Here is a 19,502-nt window from a genome sequence, read left to right on the forward strand (position 1 = left end):
GCTTCTCAGAAATGTGAAGAATTAAATAGCACTGTCTAACCCTGTAACATTATCTGGTAAACAAGAGGTCTTTCATGGATACATGGATACTAACCAGTTTAGTACTGAACAAAAATGGTACTATAGGATTGCATTATGGGACGGATAAGGCAGCACAGCATTGGGACTGAACGTGGACTGGATTTGAATAACTCTGCTACGCATTAATTGTATAATCCTGGGAAAATTACCTAAAACATCTGTGCCTTAATTTCCCTATCTGAAAATGCGGTAAGAGTAACTACCCCTAAGTTTGTTAGAACAAAATTAATTAGTATTGTTAAAACATTTAGAACACTCCTGTACATAGTAAGCACTATTATCTATTGCTGAATAAGAAATTAATAAAAATTTAGTAAGCTTAAAACAACAAAAAATGTATTCTCAGTTTCTGTGAATCGTGACTCTGGAACTGCTTAGCTCAGTGATTTGGGCTTAGGGTCTCTCATAAGATTACATTCAAATTTGAAGTATGGCTACATCATTTGAAGCCTTGAATACCACGTCGAAGCATTAAAAGTCACATTAAAAAGCTGCCTACCTCAACAAGGCACTGTGTATGTTAGTCAAGCGAAATAAATATGGATGTATCACTGTATTTCCTCATATATTTTGAATCTCCCAGCAGTAGTTAAAATAACTATGAAGGAATCACAGAAACTAGTGATTGGAGAGTCAAATCTACTGTTTTTATTTAAGGGCTCATTTGAAAAGACTACATTTATCAAATGAACTTTTTAAAAAATTGTATTTTCTTGCCCAAAGAATAAACTTCATTAGAGAATTATAAAGTATTAATCACCAACCAAAGGAGCAGTCTATTATGCAGGATTATTAACGATCTAGATTAGTTTTGGCTCCGTTATAGTCAGAAGCCATGAATTGGTATTCAGAATTTTGAGTATACTGTTCATGATACAGGAAATTTCTAAATTAAAGAAATATGTCATAGTGAAATATTTCTTTAATTTAGAAGAGACATTTCCTGTATCACGAATAGTATACTCAAAATTCTGAATACCAATTCATGGCTTCTGACTATAACGGAGCCAAAACTAATCTAGAAAAACAAATATCGTATATCGCTTATATGTGGAATCCAGAAAAATGATACAGATGAACGTATTTGCAAAGCAGAAATAGAGACACAGACGTGGAGAACAAACATATGGACACCAAGGGGGGAAGGAGGGGCGGACGAACTGGGAGATTGGGATTGACACATATACACTACTTTGTATAAAATAGGTAACTAATGAGAACCTACTGTACAGCACAGGGAACTCTACTTAATCCTCTGTGGTGACCTAAATGGGAAGGAAATCCAAAGAAGAGGGGATATATGTATATGTATAGCTGATTCACTTCGCTGTACAGCAGAAACAAAACATTGTAAAGCAACTATACTCCCAAAAAAATTAATTTAAATAAAAGAAAGAAGTAAGTAGGAAAGTAAGCAATTCCAGGGACATTCAGGATGTAGGGAATTAGGTTAATAGCTGCTGAGGTCACGTGCCGTGAGCATCAGATCAGCTCTCTTCCCATTTCTTTTCTTATTTACATACCTCAAAAATGTACTCTGGGCGTTGTCCAGAATAGAAAATAAAGAACACAATTTAAAAAACAAACTGCAAAGTGGTATTTATTTACATTAAAATGTGAAATACCTGTATACACACAAATCCAAGAGGCACAATCTGTTATGCACAATAACTATGATCTTCACAACATGTTATACACAACAGTATCTGCTGATACATAAGTGGTTCCAGTGAAAACACAGTAAATACCAAATGATTCCTGACACAAAATAAATTATTCAATCACATATTCTAATCATACAAGACAGTTAATATTTTTAAAGTTATGTACTTCAAAAAACACTAGCAAGATGTACAACCAAAATGTAATTGTTTGTATAATGAAAAATGTCTTCAGATTATTATGCATAAATGATCCCTTTCAGAATGCATTTTTACCTTTTAAATAAATAAACTACATTGATTTCAAGACTATTTATATATAGCCCCCTAAAATGATTGAAGACAGACATTACTTAATTTTTGTTTAAAGGTATAACTATACTAGAGAATAGTTATGCTTTTCTAATATGCTAAACTAATGTCCCCCAATTCCAACACTGCTTATTTTTCAGAAACAATCAAATTATTTAAATTCCAATTTTAGAGTATGAGATTAGCTGCCCTGTTTTGCAAATTGTTTCCTCTAAAGACTGTTAACAGATTGTCCTGAACTATCTCAAATACTGGAGAAATTCAAGCTTTTTTAAAAAAAATCTTAAAATGCTTTAGGTTAAAGCTGGTTACTATCTATGGAGATTTTGATAAATTGAACACTTTTCTCTTAAAGACCTTTGCAAAAAGATATTTTTCAATTTTAAAATCTAGTAAAGATTTTTATAAAGTCCAAAAGAACACTTGAATATTTTCATAACGCAGTGAAGGATTCCTCTTTGGCATTTCTCTCCATTTAGTTCTAAAATAAAACATGTCAACATTTTATATTTTTCTACTTACCTACTACAGACATTTTCTCTACACAAAAGTATTTGATTGAAATTGTTTTAACAGCAATTTCATTGCTAAGAAACTTTTTTTTTTTAGGATCTGCAAAAAACACTCAGATTTTTACTATGAGAAGCAGAAATGTTCTGATGTTGCTGAAATGAGTTTGCTTATTTCTCTTTTTCAGTGGTTGGAAATTCAACATCCTTTCAAATTCAACAATGGATAAAGCAGACATATTTTATATTAGCAAAACTGCTGACCAGAGTTTAATTTTTGAGTATCGATAGGAAGTAGCCTCTATTAAGGAAAAAGAAAATCTTCAAATAGGGGCATCATAGAAATAAAACTACTATATTTCTTTCTTGGTTCCTGCATCTTTTCTAAAAGGAAACAAACCAAAACTACTACAAATACGGATTTGTGGACGTTTTTTTCACGTTGTCTTCCACATTAGATTTCCACATTATTTCCAGTATTCACAAATTGTTTGCTCTCATCACACACTAACCTTAAGGCTAAAAACAGTCTAAGTCTGATTAGTTTTAAATGATGGTAGGAAACAATAACAAGGTTTTTACAAATGAGTACAATTTTCCTCATTCAAAACTAAATACGGGGAAAAATCTCTGTAAAACTGAATCAAATGCCAAGTTCAATTCTCCAGGGCTTACTGAAAATAAACAATGAAACAGAAACAAAAACATAAAATAAATACTGTACCTAATTACTGCTGTTTATCAATGTCTACAAAGGTCTTAAATAACAAAAAAAATTTATAGTAATGACGGCTTTATTGTGACATTAACACATTTTTAAAATGTAATTAATAATTCTCTATTGTTTTCAAACCATGCAGAATCATGGAAATCCAAGCAGAGAATGACGCATAGCAGATGAAGGAACTAAAATATAAATTGGTAATGAAACATTTGACGAAATCTGTAGCTATTTTAGAAAGAAAATAAATTGATCCAATAAATATATTTTGAAAATCTGGAGAATGCAGGTTATAGGAATAGGACACAAAATGGGATACTGAGTTTGTGAAAGTAATTTTGTTATATATGGCAGTTACTGTATATATGCAGCTTATATTAATAATACTATCTCCCAGCCACTGTAAGTACCTGACATCAACACTGTCCTTCAAGTATAGTTCAAATTTAATAGTTACATGTGATAGCCAAGTAAATAAATTACCAGCTCCTGCTAATACAATTTAGTAGGAACTGGGAATCCTATAATTGGCACTAGGCAATGTTTATAGAATATAGTTTTAAGTGCACATGGATATCTACTTCCAGAATCCAGAAAATACAGTCACCTATGCTCCTATAACAGTTTTACCTCAATTCTTTCACTTTAGAATTATTTGTTGGAATGCGATCTCTCCAAATTCAAGGATCAATCTGGCCACATTCAATTCTAACACAAAATGTTCTGTAAAATTTCATATATATAAATGTTACCTTTTAGGTAAATGTGTGAGATATTTTGAGACTTGATTTAGTGGACAGAGGCGGTCTGATAAATAGGAAGAGACAGATCATCAGACAAGATCTCAAATGACCATCCCTCCATAATTCAGTTGAAGTTGGTCTTCTGTAAATGCTTATTGGGAATTTCTAACGCACTGACTTGCAGAGGCCAAGAGCCTCCATCAATCCCTGCTTGGATAGCCACTCCTGTCACCACTGCCAAGTCAGGGTCTACAGATGTGTTGGGATCCTTTCCAAAGAACTCTTGAATGACTTGGCGGATTCGAGGAATTCGAGTTGAGCCCCCAACCAAAACCACCTCATCAATCTCAGTTTTTTCCAGGTGGCCTTCTTCTAACACTTGCTGAATGGGTACTAGTATTTTCTGGAAAAGATCTTCATTAAGGGTGTCAAAGAGCTTCCGTGATATTTCTGTTTCAAATAAAACCTGACTTTCTCCATTTTTCTTTTCAGGAAGGCTAGCTCCAAACATGCTGTTCACATGGGGGCTGTCTGCTGGGGAAAGTTGGTCCTTTGGCAGTTGAGTGTCACTACTCTGAGGTTCCTTCCCGTCCTTTTCCTCCAGTGTTAGTAATACTGACATCTGGGCAGTCTGATGAAGAGTCAGGTTTAATTTGACCATTTCTACGGCTTGTCTTAATCTGTGGATTTCCTCTTTCCTAGAGGGTAGGAAGCCATATGTTTGATAGATCTGTTTATATAAGTACTGAAGCAATCTTTGATTGAAGTCTTGTCCTCCAAGTTTATTGTTTCCTGAGTTAAAAATTTAAAAGTTTATATTAATTTATGAATATATGTTTGTGTGTGTACATATATACATGTGTCTGTGTAGTATGTATGTATAAACCATATTCTGGGAATAATAAGTCCTTATTTAATGTATTAAGATTTTATTCATACAAAGACTGATTAAAAATAACTGGATTAAAATGATTTCAGGGCTTCCCTGGTGGCACAGTGGTTGGGAATCTGCCTGCCGATGCAGGGGACATGGGTTCGTGCCCCGGTCCGGGAGGATCCCGCGTGCTGCGGGGCGGCTGGGCTCGTGAGCCATGGCCGCTGAGCCTGCGCATCCGGAGCCTGTGCTCCACAACGGGAGAGGCCGCAGCACTGAGAGGCCCGCGTACCCGGGAAAAAAAAAAAAAAAAAAAAAAAAAAAATGATTTTAATTCAAATGTGTACTCTTAAAATACAGTGCACATCCGGATTTAAATGATTTAATAGGAAGTATCTCAGTGATATCAAATACTTTTGCAGAAAGTAAGAAATTGAGAACACTGACCGGCTTTTAAGGAGCAATTTAAAAACACTAAATGTCATTATTCTCAACAGAAGGAAGTCCTTCTTTTGATGAAAAAGTACCGGTAGGCACTTTCTCTTTTTTAAAAAATCCTTTTGTTTAAATGATTAAGAGCTGAAAAGTAGAAAAAATAATTTAATTAGGAAAAGAGTAAAGCAATATAAATGCCCACCACTGAACTTGGTTCTAAATGGAGTCCAGTTAGGCCACCTGTAACTTAAGCTCCACAGGCTTAATTCCTGAAACTAAATTAACCTTAAAAAAAAATTTAGAATGCAAAATATTCTTAGGTTTCCTAAAGATATCTATTTTGTGAAACAGATTATTAAATGAAATAAACTGATCGTCCTTCATTTTAAAATAATTTCCTTCCTTCTGTTCCCTTTACCATGGAGGTGAAAACTACTGGCTCAGTTATCTACAAATGGCAGTATATTTATTTGACTTACAGGATGTCCAGTTATTTTTTGAGACTTAACTTTTTGCTATAAATACAATAAGTGGTGGCATAAGATTACATGTACAGAAGATTACCAAAATGAACGCAAAGAAGACAGAAAAAATTTTAAATGAACACTTTACACATTAGATATGTAAATGTGCCTGAATCTCTTTAACGCTCCCTCTATTTTTCTTACCAGACATCGCTCGGGTTAAAAACATTCCTCCTTGTTTATTCAGCAATGACACATCTAGAGTTCCTCCGCCCAAATCTATCACCAAGACGTGAAAGACATCAGCTTTGTGGAGACCATAGGCCATAGCTGCTGCTGTGGGTTCATTTATTACTCTTAAGATCTTCAGTCCTATAAAATTGGTTGGAGGGAAGAACAATCATGAGAGGACACTATTAAGAAATTTCTTCTCACTTAATCTTACAACACATTAGTATCTTCTCTGATGTGAACTCCACCGAGTACACAGTCACAAACCCAATAAAAATAATGACATGGGAAGGATAAATATACGTTCTTCTAAATGGGTGTCATTAAAAATTATTCTAAAAGAAAATTATAATATAAAGAAATAAAGGCCCAGATTCAGCGGAATACATCATTCTGTTCTTTATTAATACTTAGTTTTTAAAAATCTCTCAGCCTCTTCTAATTTTCCTATTTTACTTGGGAATATATGAGCAAATAAACTTTAGTCATTATGCACTGTAACAAATTGCTATAGAAATGAGGTAAGCTTAGTGTGCTCTTCTTTTAAAAATGACTTTTTGATAAAAAGAACACATGAGTAAACAGAGAAGAAATGACAATAAAATGAAAAATCCAGATGATAGGCTCCAATAGCTACAATGACACTTTTAAAAAGTACTTAAAATGCAAGACCCTTGAATGCAAATCTGAAATATACAGCAAAATCTGACTTCAAGGTAAAGTTAAACAGTAAATGTGCACGCAAAAGATCAGATTTCCTTGAGCAAAACTCTTGCTTTAAACTAACTGCCACACATAATGAGTGGCCATGAAAGTAGTATGACTTTATGTATCACAAGTCATAAAAAGTAGTCAAACTCTGAAGAATTTATTCAAAGGCTGTAATACCCTTCCCCTTAGCTCTCTGACTTCATCACTCACTCTGCTCTGGCTGCTCTGGCCACACTGGCCAACTTCCTATCTTCTTATGTACCAGCAAATTCTCATTTTATGGTTGCTACACTGGCACTCTCTCTCCTACAACACAGTTCCTCCATATATCTGCTTGGCTCACTACCTTGCTTCCTTCAAATGTGCTTAAATGTCACTTTCTCAATGAGGTCTACCTGAAAGCTCTCTTTAAAACCTGCAAATCCCCCTATTCTCTGATCACTCACCCTCTCCCCTTATGCTGTCTTTTTTTCCACAGCACGTTACTTTCTGATATACAATGTATGTATCAAGGCTCTCAACCAGAGGTCATTTTGTTCCTCTGGGGACATTTGGCATTGTCTGGAGACATAAAATTATTACTACTTGGTGGGAGAGTGCCACTACCTTCTAGTGTGTACAGGCTAGGGGTGCTGCAAAATGCCCTATAATACACAGGACAGTTCCCCACAGCAAAGAATAATCCAGCCCCAAATGTTAATAATGCTATGTAAGAAACACCATAATATACTTATCTTCAATGCTGATTTTCTGTTCCTCCAATAGAATATAAGCTCCATGAGAAAATGGATTTATTTGTTTTGTTTACCTAGGCACTTACTACTTGCTGAATGGTGTTGAATGAATTTTCTCCCACCTCAGATTTTTAAAAAACATTACATAATATTCATCTTAACATTAAAAGAATTTTAGAAGAAAAAATTCCTCATTGCTAACATGTGTCCATGTTCTTTCTCAGCCTTTCTCATATGCCTGATAGGCTGCTGTCATAATATACACATTTTACATTGTACCATGGAGCTTTTTTTGTTTATAAGCCTATATAAAAATCCATCTGATTTATCTACCATATAGTTTGTCTAGGTGCCTAGGTAGGTGGTTTGCAAAATGATACACATTACTACAGATTTTCAGACTAACAAAATTTTGAGCAAAATGTAACTCAGGCAAGTGATATTACCTGCAAGGTTAGCAGCTTGAATTGTTGAATTTCTCTGTTTTAGATCAAATTCTGCTGGTACAGAAATAACAGCATTGGCAACTGGCATTCCAAGATATTCCTCTGCCATTTCCTTTAATTTCAACAACAGTCTAGAGCCAACATATTCTGGGGAAACGGTGATGGTCTCATTACTTGTCACAGAAAACTCAACCATTCCATTTTTGTTTAAAACCTGTGAATAAGATTTGCAAAGATAAGAAAATATATATATAAAACTGTGTGTATATATCTACATACACGTACATACACATACGCTAACACACATACATATGGAATGTATTCAATCAAAACTTACCTTTAAAGGGTCATAAAATTCATTTGTTATCTAGCAAGTGCATTTACTACGATTAGAGGTTATTAAAAGTCGTACTTTAAAAGCTATAAAATGAATCCACTCCACAGTTCTCAATAAGAGCAGAAAAATAAAATTAATCACTAAGCATATAATTGAAACATAGAAGATTCTCAATATATATGTTAAATGAATGAAAAGATGAATGATGAAATAGAAGAAATAACAGTGGCTAAGTCATGTTTGTGACTCAAGATCTTCTTTTTTAAAAAATTAATTTATTTCCAAAAGTAATAGATAATTGCAAGAATGTTCTGGTACATATTAACAAGAATAATTTTAGTACTTTGTTATGTTCTTATCTAAGAATCAAATATCATGCACATTCTTGTTGCCATGGAAATGTGTTAGCATCTTTTTCCTGCTAATGTAGTTGTACATTTAAAAAATTAGACTAATTCTAAAACATACTAGTTTCACCAATAGTTTGTATTAACATCAATAGTAAAAGAGAATTAGTCTGTTCTAAGAAACTATAAGAAGTTTACCCCAATCATTCAAGACTACATATTAGTTTTCAATTAAGAAAATCTGACCTTCCAAAAAATATTTTACCTGTCTGTGGAAAACAAAAACAAGCTATGGACACTTAAAATAAGGTGCTTAAAATAAGAGCCAAATATACCAGTACCTTCAGAGTGATCATAAAACAGAAACAAAAAAATCAGATCACTTAGAAACTTAAAACAAACAAAAAAAAAACCTTTGAAATAACTCTTGGATCAATAAGTAATGTACCCAAAGCTGTAATTTAGAGGAAACTGTATAGCTTTATATGATTTTATCATTACATAAGAAAAATTACAAATTAGTAAAGGGTCTTAAGAAAAAAGCTAAAAGAGAACGAAGAAATAAACCTAAGAAATACCTGGAGAGATTGTTTTTTTGCTCCTTTGAAAATGAATAAAAATTTGAGAATTTTTATGATGGATTAATCAATAAGCAGCACTGATACCACTATCTATTTCAAAATCTATTTATTTAGAATCTCACTTCATAATTAACCAAAACGGGGGGTGGTAAAAACCCTACATGGAATAAACATTTAAATGTTTAAAAGAAAAAAAAAAACCCAGCAAAACCTAAACCTACAAATACTTATATAAAAGCATTTGAAAAAAAATACAAGTGGATAGGATGGGAAAGGCCACTGTAAGCATGGTAAGAGTCCAAAAATATTTTTAAAAAATTATTAAGAGATGATTTTACCACATAAAAATTTAAGTCTTGACAGTCAAAAATAAAATTATACGTCAATTTTTTTAAAAAAAGGAAAAAATATTGAAAACACATCACAAAGGTATTTTATAGTCATTAAGGGAAAGATGAACACCCCAACAGAAAACAGGACAAAGGGTAAGAAGTGGATCACTAAAGAAAATTAAAATGCCAATAAACACATTTTTAAAAGTCTGACCTCAACAGAAATCACAGGAATGCAAATTAATGCAAGATACCATTTTTTTTTTTTTTTTTTTTTTTTTGTGGTACGCGGGCCTCTCACTGCTGTGGCCTCTCCCGTTGCGGAGCACAGGCTCTGGACGCGCAGGCTCAGCGGCCATGGCTCACGGGCCCAGCCGCTCCGTGGCATGTGGGATCTTCCCAGACCGGGTAATGAACCCGTGGTCCCTGCATCGGCAGGCGGACTCTCAACCACTGCGCCACCAGGGAAGCCCAAGATACCATTTTTTATTTATCTATTGGCAAATATTGAAAAACAATAACTAGTGAAGATATAGGCAGTCTAAAAAATAGATAAGGGCACATAAACTTTTCGGTGCACAATTTGGCAATACAAATCAAAAGCCTTAAAAACATGCAATCATTTGGCCTATCAATTCAACTTCTTGAATTCATATTTAGGAAATTATCAGAGAAGTGTAAAAACATACATGTACAAGGATATTCACAGAAGCTCCAATACTAGTGGAAAAACACTGACAGAGACTGGACAATTAATTGGCGGAACAGTCGTTTCACACAACCATGAAAGATAATGATGTGAGCCCACTGACTTATTGTCCATGATATACTGATGAGTTTCAAACAAGTCATTACACAGCATGCCTAGTATGATCTCTTTTTATGTATATATATATGTATACACACAAACACAGGAAGAATATCTATTTATCCATCCACCCATCTATAGGTACATGGGGCTCATTAGCCTCCGGCTACAATGAAAGAGCTGTGCGGACATTCTGAGGATAGCAGAGTGAGGAGATGGTAATGTCCTAAGTCCTCAGTATTATTGCGGGACCACTGAATTAGCTAACCCTGGAGCTGCTGTGGGATTGTTTGTTATTTGAGATAATGTAACTTCCACGCAAACTGAGTCTGTTGAAATAGAATGTTTTATAACTTGAAGCCAAAGCATGAATTGAAACAGTATGCTGAACTAAAGTTAAAATAGATTTTGGCTTCACTTACCTTAAATGGGTATCTGCCAATTTCAGCTTCTAGCTCTTCTGGGGTAAAAATCTTGCCTATGAATCTTTTAGCGTCATATATTGTGTTCTGAGGATTTGAGTCTGCCAGCTCTAAGCTTTCATACCCCACATAAACATCGTTGTCAGTAAAGGACACCATGCTGGGTAGGCTGACGTGCCCATTTTCATCTGGAATGACCTTTACTTTTCCTGTTCCAGGAAAAAACACCCCAACTGAACAGTAGGTAGTGCCAAGGTCAATTCCAATCACCTTAGGAGTAGGCAGTGGTAAATACTGTTGCGCGAAATAGCCAGCCAACAGGAGAGTCAGAACAGCTGATCCTGAAATACAGGCAAATTACAAGTTGCGTCTTATCAAACTAGTACAATGTGCAAAATTACAACAGTAAAATCCCCTTACTATCATGCTTCCATACTAGACTAAAAATACTCTCCAAATATTTTCTTTTATAGTACTCACAATAACATTTCTCAAACATCAAGTTTTTCGTAATGCAAACTGACTATAATACAATTAAAATGAAGTAACAACAAAAACAAACAAAAAACCCCCTGTATGTTTGTGTGCTTCACTTATGGGTGAGTAAAGGAATAAAAAATAAAAACATTTCGATAATAATTGTGCTAATGCTGACAGGAGAAGTCATTCATCTGGAGCAAAAGCTAGAATATAATCCAATTCTTGATCAAATAATATTTAGATCTGATAGTTTTATAATTAGCTTTAGATATCATTATTAAAAAGAAACTAGCATTAAAATTTCCACGGCAAAAGCTCTGTTATTGTAAGGGTGAAACTCTTTATCCCCCCTCTCTTTTTTCCTTTCAAAAGAATGAAATGGATAAACTGGATTAAAATAATTTTGGAAATTGCTTAGATATTTTTAAACGGTCACTTCATAACAGAACATGGTTAACTTTTTCTGTATTAAATACGAATTAAGGACATCTTGCAGAGGTGATATTTCGGAGAATTAAAAATGTGTAACCCTGATGATAACATAAATGGAAGCTCTTTGAAGTCAGGTTTTATCACGCTGTATCCCCTGCACCAATGGTTCCTAGCCAGTAGAAGACTGTTCAATAAATATTAATTGCTGAAAAAGCCAAATACGAACAAACGCCACGCAGACTGTAAACATACGTGATGGAGAAAGAAGTCAACTCGAATTTACGGCTAATCTGTTATTTGGTTTCAGAAGGCTGTGCTATACACCTGTGTCCATCCATGTTACATACAACTCAAAACACCAATTTGTAGGAATCGGCTTTACTAATTATTAGGTCATCCTCATCAACACATAATGAAATGACACCAGATGCCAATCCCACCTTTCTCTTGCTCCTACGTACACATTTTCAGAAGCATTTCATCACCTTCTCCTCCGGAGAGGGTAACTCCTACCCGGGTTGGTGGAAAGAACACTGGACTATACATGAAAGAGGTATCTGGCGCTCTTAAAATCCAGCATCCCATAAGCCTACAACTCGGGCTGCTGCTGCTGCTTCTCTCCTTTCCTCCACAAAGGGGTCTAGGGGTCTAGGAGATGCACATTCTGGCAGCCTCTCAAAGGCCCCAATTCAACCAACGATTCAAAAATCGACGTTGCGTAGGAAAGAACCCTTCCCAAAGCCCAACGTCCCTGGGATGTATGCAGAGGTCGCTGCCGGCCTTACCCGGGCCTACAGCGGCCCGGGCCTTCCTAGAGGCGACCCCCAACCCGACGTCGCGAACAGCCCCAAACCGCCTCTGAGTCACCTTTCTGAAGCCCTACCCGCTGCGCCAGCGGGATCCAGCAGATGCAATAACGACCCCAACACCCCGGCCTCCCTCAACCGCTCCGGTGCCCGCAACAGCGCAAAGGACCCTCCTGGTCACTGACCTAAGATCGTCATCTCTCCGGCCATCACAGTCCCGCCGAAGAGGCTTAGGATGACTGTACCGGACGTGAGGCACCGCCCCCATGCCGCCCGGCAGCCCCGCGCTCCTCTGGGAAATGTAGTCCTGTTGCTCTGACGCGGCCCGAGAAGCTACATCTCGGACCAGAGAAAGGACTTCATTTACCGTGAGGACGCGGGCATGAGGGCCCCCATTCAACCGCTGCCAGGGGCTCCCGAGCCGCCCTCCCACGCAACGGACTACAGAGCCAATTAGGCTGGGGTGGAGGAGCGCTAACATGAGGGACTGGAATTTCTAAGCAAACCTGTAGCACCAGAAGCCAACTTGAGGTAAAAAGTCTTTTTAGCACCGCCCCGCTGCATGGCCTTTTGGGAAGTGTAGTTCCGGCCTGTCCCCATTCGTCTGAGGGACAGTGAGCACCATTAGGTTATTTATTGCGTTTGGGGGTGATGTCCCTAACCAGGCCCAGGTTCCCTCGTTTGTTATTTCGTTGTTTCTACTTTTTAAAGCGTGCTCGTTTGCCTGGGATCTGGATTCCAGATTGCGGGGGGTGGAGGGTGGGGGTCCCAAACATTCCCCCACCCCCAGCTCTCGCCCCAGCATCCCTAGGAGAGACCCTGCCACAGTGCGGGCGTAGAGGGAGGCAGGGGCTGGCGACCCTGGAACTTGGATACGATCCTCACTCCTGTGCTTTCGTTTTGGAAAAAATGAATTCGAGGAATCCTCAGTCAATGCGATTTCTCCAAAGGAGCAGGGACACATTTTCCTCTATTGCTAACACTGAAGAGGGCCGTTGAAAAGAAAAACGTAAACGAAATACCTTAACTTTCTCTTGAATTAAGTTATAAGTGGCAGGAATTGTTTTCATGCACAAATCCCTTAACATGCAATGGCCATTTAGGACGCTTGTGAACTGTTTTTCTGGTTCTAGTCTTAAATAGACCCGAGTTTTCTCGCTTTTTGGTCCTTAGTGTACTTCATGGCTCCTGAAAGTGTTTTGTCCGTTACTGCTGTTAAAGTTCAGTAGAACAATGATCCCGGAGACTTGAAATCTATTTCCTTGCCTTAGATATAAGTCAAACAATTCCTGTTGACAACAGGTCAACCTGCTAGGAGAATAACCTGCCAGTGGCTTTCTAGCCAGTATAAAGATGTGTATGAAAATGATGATGGTTATTGAAGCTGTTATGGTTAATGAGGATTCTTTATAATGTGCTCTCCACTTTCATGTATATTTTAAATGTTTCATAATGTAAAGAGTAAAAAGCGTGTGTGCCTATAGTGAGTAGTGTTCACTACCACTTCCTTATGAAGAATGCATAATTCAAACACTCAGTTCCTGAATATTGCTGGGTATAATGATCATGTTAACATTTCTTGAGCACAGTGTTAGCCACTAGTAACAACCAGAAGGAGAGACAGAAGATAAACACATAAATGTAATTTATTATGGTGTGTAACGTAATTGCAGTATGGCCATAGGGCAGAAACAGGATTGAACAAAGGCTGTATAATTTTATCTTGAAGAGAAGACTTAGTGGAAGATAATACGTCTAAGCAGTACTTTGAAGAGTAAAAGGGAGCCACGAGATAGGTTGATGGGATAATAAGAAGCAGTTGGCTGGAGGTGTTCCAGGAAGAGGGAACTGAATTACCAAGAGTGTGGAAGCAGAAGGCAATTTCATAGAAGGCTGCTAGATCATAAAGCGTGAGGTGGAAGTTTCAGAGATAGAACTAGAGGTGTAAACCAAATCAGGAGGATTAGTCATTTGTGGCAGGCACTGGTCATTGCCATTCTCCTTGCCACCCACCCCTTCCTTCTTGCTAATAGTAACAAAAATTGCTGGTAAGACTATCCCAGTTATTTCTCAGGGGTATAGTAATGTTATTAAGAACAGAAAACACCAGAGTTGGGAAATAAGGATGAGGGCAGGGCTATGGAAAGAAATGTGGATATACTGATTTCTTCATTTTTCCTAGCAGGGAGTTAATAGGTATTATGTAGAATGGGGAATTTAAGACATAGAAACATAAGTAGATCATTTAAGTTTATGAAGGCAAATTCCTGAAGGACCAAAAACTGATAAAACTTATAGAAAAAGGAATAGGTTATTAAGAATAAGTGGGATAAAATTAAAATGTACATTTTTTCAGTTTTTCATGGAGGAGTGTCAGTATATATAATTTAAACTTTAAAAATCTATATAGCAAAATATATCAACAAAGGAAGCAGAAAAAACAAAAACTATATCAGATGACAGATTTAAGATCAATTTTTATTATATTTATAAATATAAATGGGATAGACTAAAAACTGGCACATTGTCAGATTTTCTTTTTTTTTTTTTTAATGCAGTTGTAGCTATTTATGAGAGACTTTTTGAGTGGATAACTAAATGAAGTTCATAGCTTGAAAATATCCTAGAGGGCAAGGTGGACCTACCTCTTATTTACAGAGAGAAAAATAAAAGGCCAAGAGAAGTCAAGAAAATTATGCTGTCAATTATCAGTCATTCTCTTAATAAATTAAACCTCACCTTCAATTTAGTGATTAGAGGTAGGTAATCTTTAAAAATAGTAGGTAGAGTGAAAATTGTCTAATTATATATCCCAGTAATTCACATTATTATTTCAGAAATGTGCTCCATTAGGAAACTCATTGCCAAATAATTAAAATCTTACAGCATATCAATGTAATTCAGAGGACAAATTGCCCTTGTTGTTGTTTAAGAAAAATTCATTCAATGGAAAATTGATCCAGTTCTCTGCACATTCATTAAGAGTAAGTGTATTGAAATTACAACTTACTGTGCATTACATTGTTAGACTGTATGAAACACTATAATATTTGAACATAAAAAATTACTCCTTTGTTAAAATTATGCCATAACAGGACAAATCTCATTTAATGAACCAGAGTATGTGTACTTTTTTTTCTTTTACTAGAGTGTTATGGTTTCATATATTTCTATCTTCTGGGGACTGAACATTTATTACATGAAGATTTTTCCAGTAAAGGTATAGGTAAGTAATAAATTTGGTTTGTAACTAAAAAGCTGATGCCAATGTTATTTATCTATTACACTTCAGAACCTTTGATAAATGTATTTGCTATTTAGTTTGAAAATATATTTTATTTTGGATATTGCCTATACGTTTCAAATGAATTTAAATGGCAATATAGATTACATATGTCCCCAATAAGTAACATATTGTCTTTTAAAAATATATTTCTGATCAAAGCAAAACATAATAAAAACTTAAAGGCATAAGAATGCATTAATACTTCTTACATGATCAAAAATATATATCCCAAACAATAAACCAGACAAAACTTAGAATTATTACCAGTAAAATTGAGAATGAAATAAGTATACCTGTTTACAACTATTACAGAGCATTGCTCTGGAGTTAACAGCCAGTGCAGGAGAATAAAATAGAAGTATAAATTTGGAGAAAGAATAAAGATGAAAATTTATGTTTCTTTTCTAATTATATAATTATTGTCTTAATTCAGACAACTGTAGCAAAATGCCACAGACTGGGTAGCTCATGAACAACAGAAATTTACTTCTCACAGTTCTGGAGACTGTGAAGTCCAAGATCAAGGCACTGGCAGATTTGATGTCCGGGAAGAACCTGCTTTCTGGTTCATAGACAGCTGTCTTATCTTTGTGTCTTCACAGAGTGGAAGGGACAAGGGAACTCTCTGGAGTCTCTTTGATAAGGGTACTAACCCCAGTCAGGAGTGTTCCACCCTCAAGATCCAGTCACCTCCTAAGGTCCCAGCTCATAATACCATCAGATTGGGGATTCAGTTTTAATATATGTGTGGTAGGGGCACAAACACAAACATTCAGTCTATAGCAATTATATACATGGAAAAATTAGCACACCAAAAATATCTGAGAAACAATAAGAATTGAATAAGGAGCTCCTTTAATAATATTGTGCACAAATAATTTTCCTATATGCAAACAATAAACAGTAAGAAAAATATGGCAGGAAAGATCCTGTTTAAATGTAGAAACAAAAAGGTAAAACCCATAGAATTAAATTTAAAAATAAAAGGAGAAACTTTCAAACTCCCCTAAGACTAGAACAATATATTTAAGTAAATGAAAGATAAAACCTTTTTGGATTGGAAAACTCGATAAATTTATTATAGAAAATTTTAAACATACATAAAATAATTACATGTACTTTATCCAGATTCAATAATTATCAACTAGTGAGTAATCATGTTTCGTATCTATTTCCACCCACTCCCCATTCCATATTAGTTTGAAGCTAGTAGAAAATAGATATATATGTTTTATCTTTAAATATTTCAATAAATATATTTAAAAATTAATAATTTGTAAATACACACACAATTGTCAAGCCCAAATATTAAAAATAATTCTCTACTATTTAGAATCTAGTTAGTACTCAAATTTCCAATTGCTTCATAAATATTATATAATTTTCCAGTTTGGTCCATTGACTTAGAATTCAAATAAAGTCTACAACTTGCAGTTTTAAAAAAATTGGCCTCCAGGGTTTTGTATAGTCTGAATTTTGCTGATTGCATTTCTGTGGTATAAACATGTTTGTTCCTTTTGTGTATCTAGTAAAGATTGTTAGTTGGAAATGGAGGTTTGATCTAATTTAAGCTCTTTTTTGTTTTGTTCTTGCAAGACTATTTTGTCTTTGGTCATGTGTTTTTCTATTGGAAGGCAAATAATACTTAGTTGTCTCCCTTTTAGTTGATGATTAATGCCCAAGCTCATTAATTTATTAAGCATTGCAAAACAATGATATTCTATTTTTCCTTCTTTGTTAGGTGGAATATATTTATAAGCAAGAACTTCTCTCATTTACTATTTGATTACCTAGTGGCATAGTTTATGTAAAAAGGCAAGCTTAACCCTTGATTTGTTCTATTTACTTTCTACTTTTAAAAATAATCAGTTAGCTTACTTGCATCCTCCAATGGTGACCAGTTAATTTGTTGTTATAGTTATTGTTGTTGTGTGGTGGTATATGTTCCAATCTATTTTAATTATTATCCTTTTAATACTTAGATTTTCTTAACTTTGGCCAGTGGCAGCCTCTTCAAAATTCACTGTTGAATGCTTTTACCACAACCCTAGTAGACTTTACTTATTTCCTTGCTACTTGCTCTCAAAAGATGCCTCAGGATCCCCTTATTCTCTTTTTTGCCTCATATTTATTATTAGCCATACCTCCAAGGATCCCTGCACCTTTTGCTTGGATTTGGTATTTAGAGACCATAATTTTTGAGATAGGGAGTTACTATTTTAAAGATGCCAGTTCTCCTTATATTTTTAATTTCAATGAAATATCAAATACAATGCCAGAAGGATATTTTATAAATTGACAAAATGACAATAAAACTCATTTGGAATATTTAGGAATAAGAATTTAATGAGAAAGCCCTTTCACATGTTAAGATAAATGACAAAGCTACAAAAATCAAAACAACTTTATACTATAGAGGAAATAGAAAATAGACCAAAGAAGAAAGTGGCATTTCCTTTAAAATGAGGAGAAAGGGAGAGATGGTTTATCCAATAAGTTTTATTTGAACAATTGGTTATGTCATTAACCATAGAGATATTTTACTTTAACATAAAAATAAATTCCAGATGGATGAAAGATTTAATTCAAAAAGTATAGGTGGTTTTATTTATTAACTTGGGATTTGAAGAGGTATTTCAAATGAAAACTTACAACCCAGAAATTGTAAAGCAAAACTATACAAAAAAAGAGAAATTTCATTATATAGAATTTTAAATTATTCATATATAAATATATATGAAGTCAAAAGACAAATGAAAAACTGAGGAAATATTAAACATACATGAGATACAAGAGAGATTAACTTCTGTACTTTACAGGGAGCTCCTCTAAATATAAATATTTACAACCTAATTAAAATATCATAAAAGTTATTAATAACCACTTAATAAAGAAAATAAAAATGCAAGTGCAGAGTCCACACCAGGGAATCAGTGTCTCCTTAAATTTTGCACTCTGGTTCTGGCCCTGTGACAAAGTAGACTCCAAAGCAAGAAGGATTATTAGATGTAAAAAGGAATATTTCATGATAATAAAGGATAACAGCTATCTTAAATTTGCATATGCCTAAAAAAAATGCTTTGAAATATATAAAGCTAAAATTGACATCGCTTTAAAAACACATACAGGAAAAACAGTAAAACCCAGAACCATAGATGGACATTTTAGCATACCACTCTCAGTAAGAGAACATGACTTTATCATCATATGACATTTCTCTGTGTGTCTCAGTGTATCTTTAGATGGCCATTTTCTTATAAGGACATCAGTAATATTGGATTGAGAAACCACTCTACTCCATTGTGACCTCATTTTACCTAATTACATGTGCAACAATCCTAACTTTCAAATAAGGTCACACTCTGAGGTACTGAAGGTTAGGACTTCAGCATATCTTTTTTTGGGAGGGGGACACAATTCAACTTATAACAGACAGCAAAAAGTCATGCTACTCTTTTGATTTACATTTATTTAAATGTGATTAGAGTTTCTTTCCATTTACCACTCCTATCCTTGGACTATTGCTATGTCATATTTTGTACATAGAGTGTTATTAACCCCACAAGGCATACTTGTTACTTATTATTACTTTTAAATCATAAATATGCATTTGATTTAACTTTAACTTTTATAGTGTTCATTTCTTTCATCTTTGACTATTTTCTTTCAACTTGAAAATATTCCTTTCATGTTTCTTATAGTGCTGATTCACTGGTAACACATTCTTTCAGGTTTTTTAAGGAGGGGCT

The 19,502-nt window shown here is 34.9% G+C and overlaps 1 protein-coding gene and 1 long non-coding RNA gene across 4 annotated transcripts in view; one reads left to right on the forward strand and one right to left on the reverse strand.

The window, feature by feature from the left end:
* Window positions 1–1,654: 1,654 nt before the first annotated feature.
* Window positions 1,655–12,744, reverse strand: HSPA13 (heat shock protein family A (Hsp70) member 13). Its single transcript, XM_059065636.2, has 5 exons — window positions 12,653–12,744; window positions 10,750–11,090; window positions 7,923–8,136; window positions 6,005–6,172; window positions 1,655–4,819 (listed from the first exon to the last, which is right to left on the reverse strand). Exons 1-5 carry the CDS (start codon window positions 12,675–12,677, stop codon window positions 4,152–4,154), a joined length of 1,416 nt encoding a protein of 471 aa, XP_058921619.1. The 5' UTR covers window positions 12,678–12,744; the 3' UTR covers window positions 1,655–4,151.
* Window positions 12,745–12,888: 144 nt separating this feature from the next.
* The window catches only part of LOC136794269 (uncharacterized), a 217,883-nt gene continuing 211,269 nt past the window's right edge, over window positions 12,889–19,502 (forward strand). For all 3 annotated transcript variants that reach the window (XR_010840814.1, XR_010840813.1, XR_010840815.1), the window contains exons 1-2: window positions 12,889–12,998; window positions 15,616–15,693. This is a non-coding gene — a long non-coding RNA (uncharacterized lncRNA). The remainder of the gene's footprint in view (window positions 12,999–15,615; window positions 15,694–19,502) is intronic.

Source organism: Kogia breviceps, chromosome 5, assembly GCF_026419965.1.
Source record: "Kogia breviceps isolate mKogBre1 chromosome 5, mKogBre1 haplotype 1, whole genome shotgun sequence".
Classification (NCBI taxonomy): domain Eukaryota; kingdom Metazoa; phylum Chordata; class Mammalia; order Artiodactyla; family Physeteridae; genus Kogia; species Kogia breviceps.